This window comes from Montipora capricornis, chromosome 1, assembly GCF_036669925.1.
Source record: "Montipora capricornis isolate CH-2021 chromosome 1, ASM3666992v2, whole genome shotgun sequence".
Classification (NCBI taxonomy): domain Eukaryota; kingdom Metazoa; phylum Cnidaria; class Anthozoa; order Scleractinia; family Acroporidae; genus Montipora; species Montipora capricornis.
Window position 1 is genome coordinate 26,593,032 of NC_090883.1, and position 2,500 is coordinate 26,595,531.

The 2,500-nt window shown below is 37.8% G+C and overlaps 1 protein-coding gene across 1 annotated transcript in view; it reads left to right on the forward strand.

The window, feature by feature from the left end:
• The window catches only part of LOC138052814 (uncharacterized), a 2,741-nt gene extending 307 nt beyond the window's left edge, over positions 1-2,434 (forward strand). The window contains exon 2 of the mRNA XM_068899403.1: positions 1,179-2,434. Coding sequence (XP_068755504.1) covers positions 1,179-2,217 — 1,039 coding nt within the window. The 3' untranslated portion in view covers positions 2,218-2,434. The remainder of the gene's footprint in view (positions 1-1,178) is intronic.
• The last annotated feature ends 66 nt before the right edge of the window (positions 2,435-2,500 follow it).

Here is a 2,500-nt window from a genome sequence, read left to right on the forward strand (position 1 = left end):
TTAGCTATTTTGTCAACGATTTTATTTATTCTTTAAATCATTAATATAGCATTGACCAATAGCATACTTTTCGAGTGTCAGTAAAAGTAGCTAAAAAAATGAACACTGTTGGACAACTTTACTTCGGGGCTGTTACGTGATAAAAACGATATAGCTCAGTTTGAATTCTAAAACAACAGAACGGTCTTCTACATTTTATCCACGGGAGAAAAAGTAACATGAAAAGCACACGTCGCTATATATGTAAGGTTGGATAAATCCCCTTTAAGATCGATACTCACTCATTTGACTATATTCGTTGTTGTGTGGCATGTTAATCGAACATAGCGGTTGTGCTTGATTTACTATAGTTGGTGTCATTGGTAGTACAGTACACTGTCAGACTTAAATGTTGTTTGCAGCCCATGGGCAGGGTCTTTTTTTTGGTTCTGGAGAGTTGTAATTATTTTATAGTTCCTTCATTAGGGGTTTCACTAATATGAATTCAGTTGTGGTTTTCATCTACGATAGCATCGACTGCTGTTAGTGTTAAGTGTCCGCAATATTGACCCATTATATTCCCCTTGATCATTTTGGCCCATTCAGTACGAATCGTTGAGACTGGAAATGGCATCTAATTTTCTGACTAATTTTTCTTTATAATGTCTTTGGAATCGAGACTGGGGAGTGTTGGCTAGCTCTTTTTTCCAGTTAACGATTGCTCTTGATTCTCTTGCGCACGAATGGGCTCAATCTCCGGTAGAAAATTGGTTTAAAGAAGAAGGAAAATATCCTTTAAGTGCAGATGTAATGCAAATGATATAAGGTTTGATCTTGTCGACTTCGCCGGCGATGTAGTATAATGACTCTTGCACATCAACAGAAGATATACTAAAATAAGAACAAAGGGACTTGCCTAAAGAATCCTTTTTTCATAACCTTTTCTAATTTTTTTAAGTATAGAAGTGCTTTGCACAAATGTATTTTGTATTTCTACGTGCCTTATATGTATGTTGAAGTTGTCTGCTGCGCTTCTTGAAACAAACAAAAAAAAAAGCAGAATATACAATCCCTTTGTAACATTGGAGCGCACCTTTAAGAATAATTGCTCGTTCAAAAGTCGAGAATAAACAGTTGTATGATGGTTTTGATACACAGGTTTGTTTTCAACTTATGTGTTATTTAATTTTTTATACTAGCAATTCCTACAAAGGGCTACCACTGACAAAGAAGGAGAGTAAACATGAGCTCGAAGAGTTTAATCATCACAGCAAAATTGAGGCTGCATATGGCCAAGATGACCAGACTGGTGGCGAAATTGATGACGCTCATCTTGTGGAAAAATTAAATTACGGAAAGAAAATTGAGGGTGTTGCTGATTCTCTTGAACGTGCTGCTGAAAGCGAGCTGGAAGAATCAGAATTCACACTTAAAGATGAGGACGTGAGAAATTTTAAAGACGAAGGTTATTGGAAACTTGGTAAAAATTCAGTAAACTTTAGCGATGAAGTTAAAAACTTTTATGAAAACGAAAATGCCCAGGATCTAACAGATGATGACATAAAAAAAATTGAAAAGCATACTCAAAAGGTGTTTGAGGAAGACGAAATTCCCCGACAGGTCTTAAAGGAAGGCGTGGAACTCACCGAAGATGAGGTGGAAGGAAGCCTCCTTCAAGACGAAGTCGAGGTCACCGAGGAGTTTAAAGGGTGTACGATATGTTTCAAGGGTGCTGCAGAAGATGACAAAGAAGTGGTTGAATATAACTTTGAAAGAGCGTATGAAGACAGGGCTGGCAACCAGCTGGTTGAGGAACCTAAGAGAATCTTCAAGAATGAGGATGCAGCAAGTCAAGAAAGAGCTGAAATGGCACCTGCCGCAGACGCGATAATCGAAAATAAATATGGAACTGAAAATATAAATAATGCTTGGGATTATGTAGAGTTACCCCAGCAACGGAGGGGCAATATTCTGAGTAACGTTGAAAAAGGATTTGCCGACGACCTGGAAAAGAAGTATCAAGAAAAGGAAAATGGGGACAAAATGTCTGCGCATGGCATGTTAGGGGACTCAGTAGCAAGTACCAATACAACAACATCAAGTTCCTCGACCAATACAACAACATCAAGCTCTCCGCAACGGTATCATCAGCCAATACCTCTTCCTCGTCCTGGTCGTAAGCGAGAATCACATGGCCATTTTTCCCAAGAGCCTGAGATTCTTCAACGAAATACCTGAATTTGGCCGGAGACATGAAAGTTTTTCTCGTATGTTTTTAGACAGTGGGAAGAGATCAGAGATCAGAGATCAGATCGCGGTTTTACTTACTCCCCAGTTTTTAAGCTCTAAACCAGGTCAAGGCCAGTTACATATTTCATTATGTTGCCTAGTGATACTATATGCAAAATATCTTTTCAAAAAAACAAAAAAAAAAAAAACAACACAAAAAAATTTAAGAAGCTGGGAAAAGGTAAATGGGAAGTGTTATAATCATTTATCTCACAATTTAGTCACATTGCTT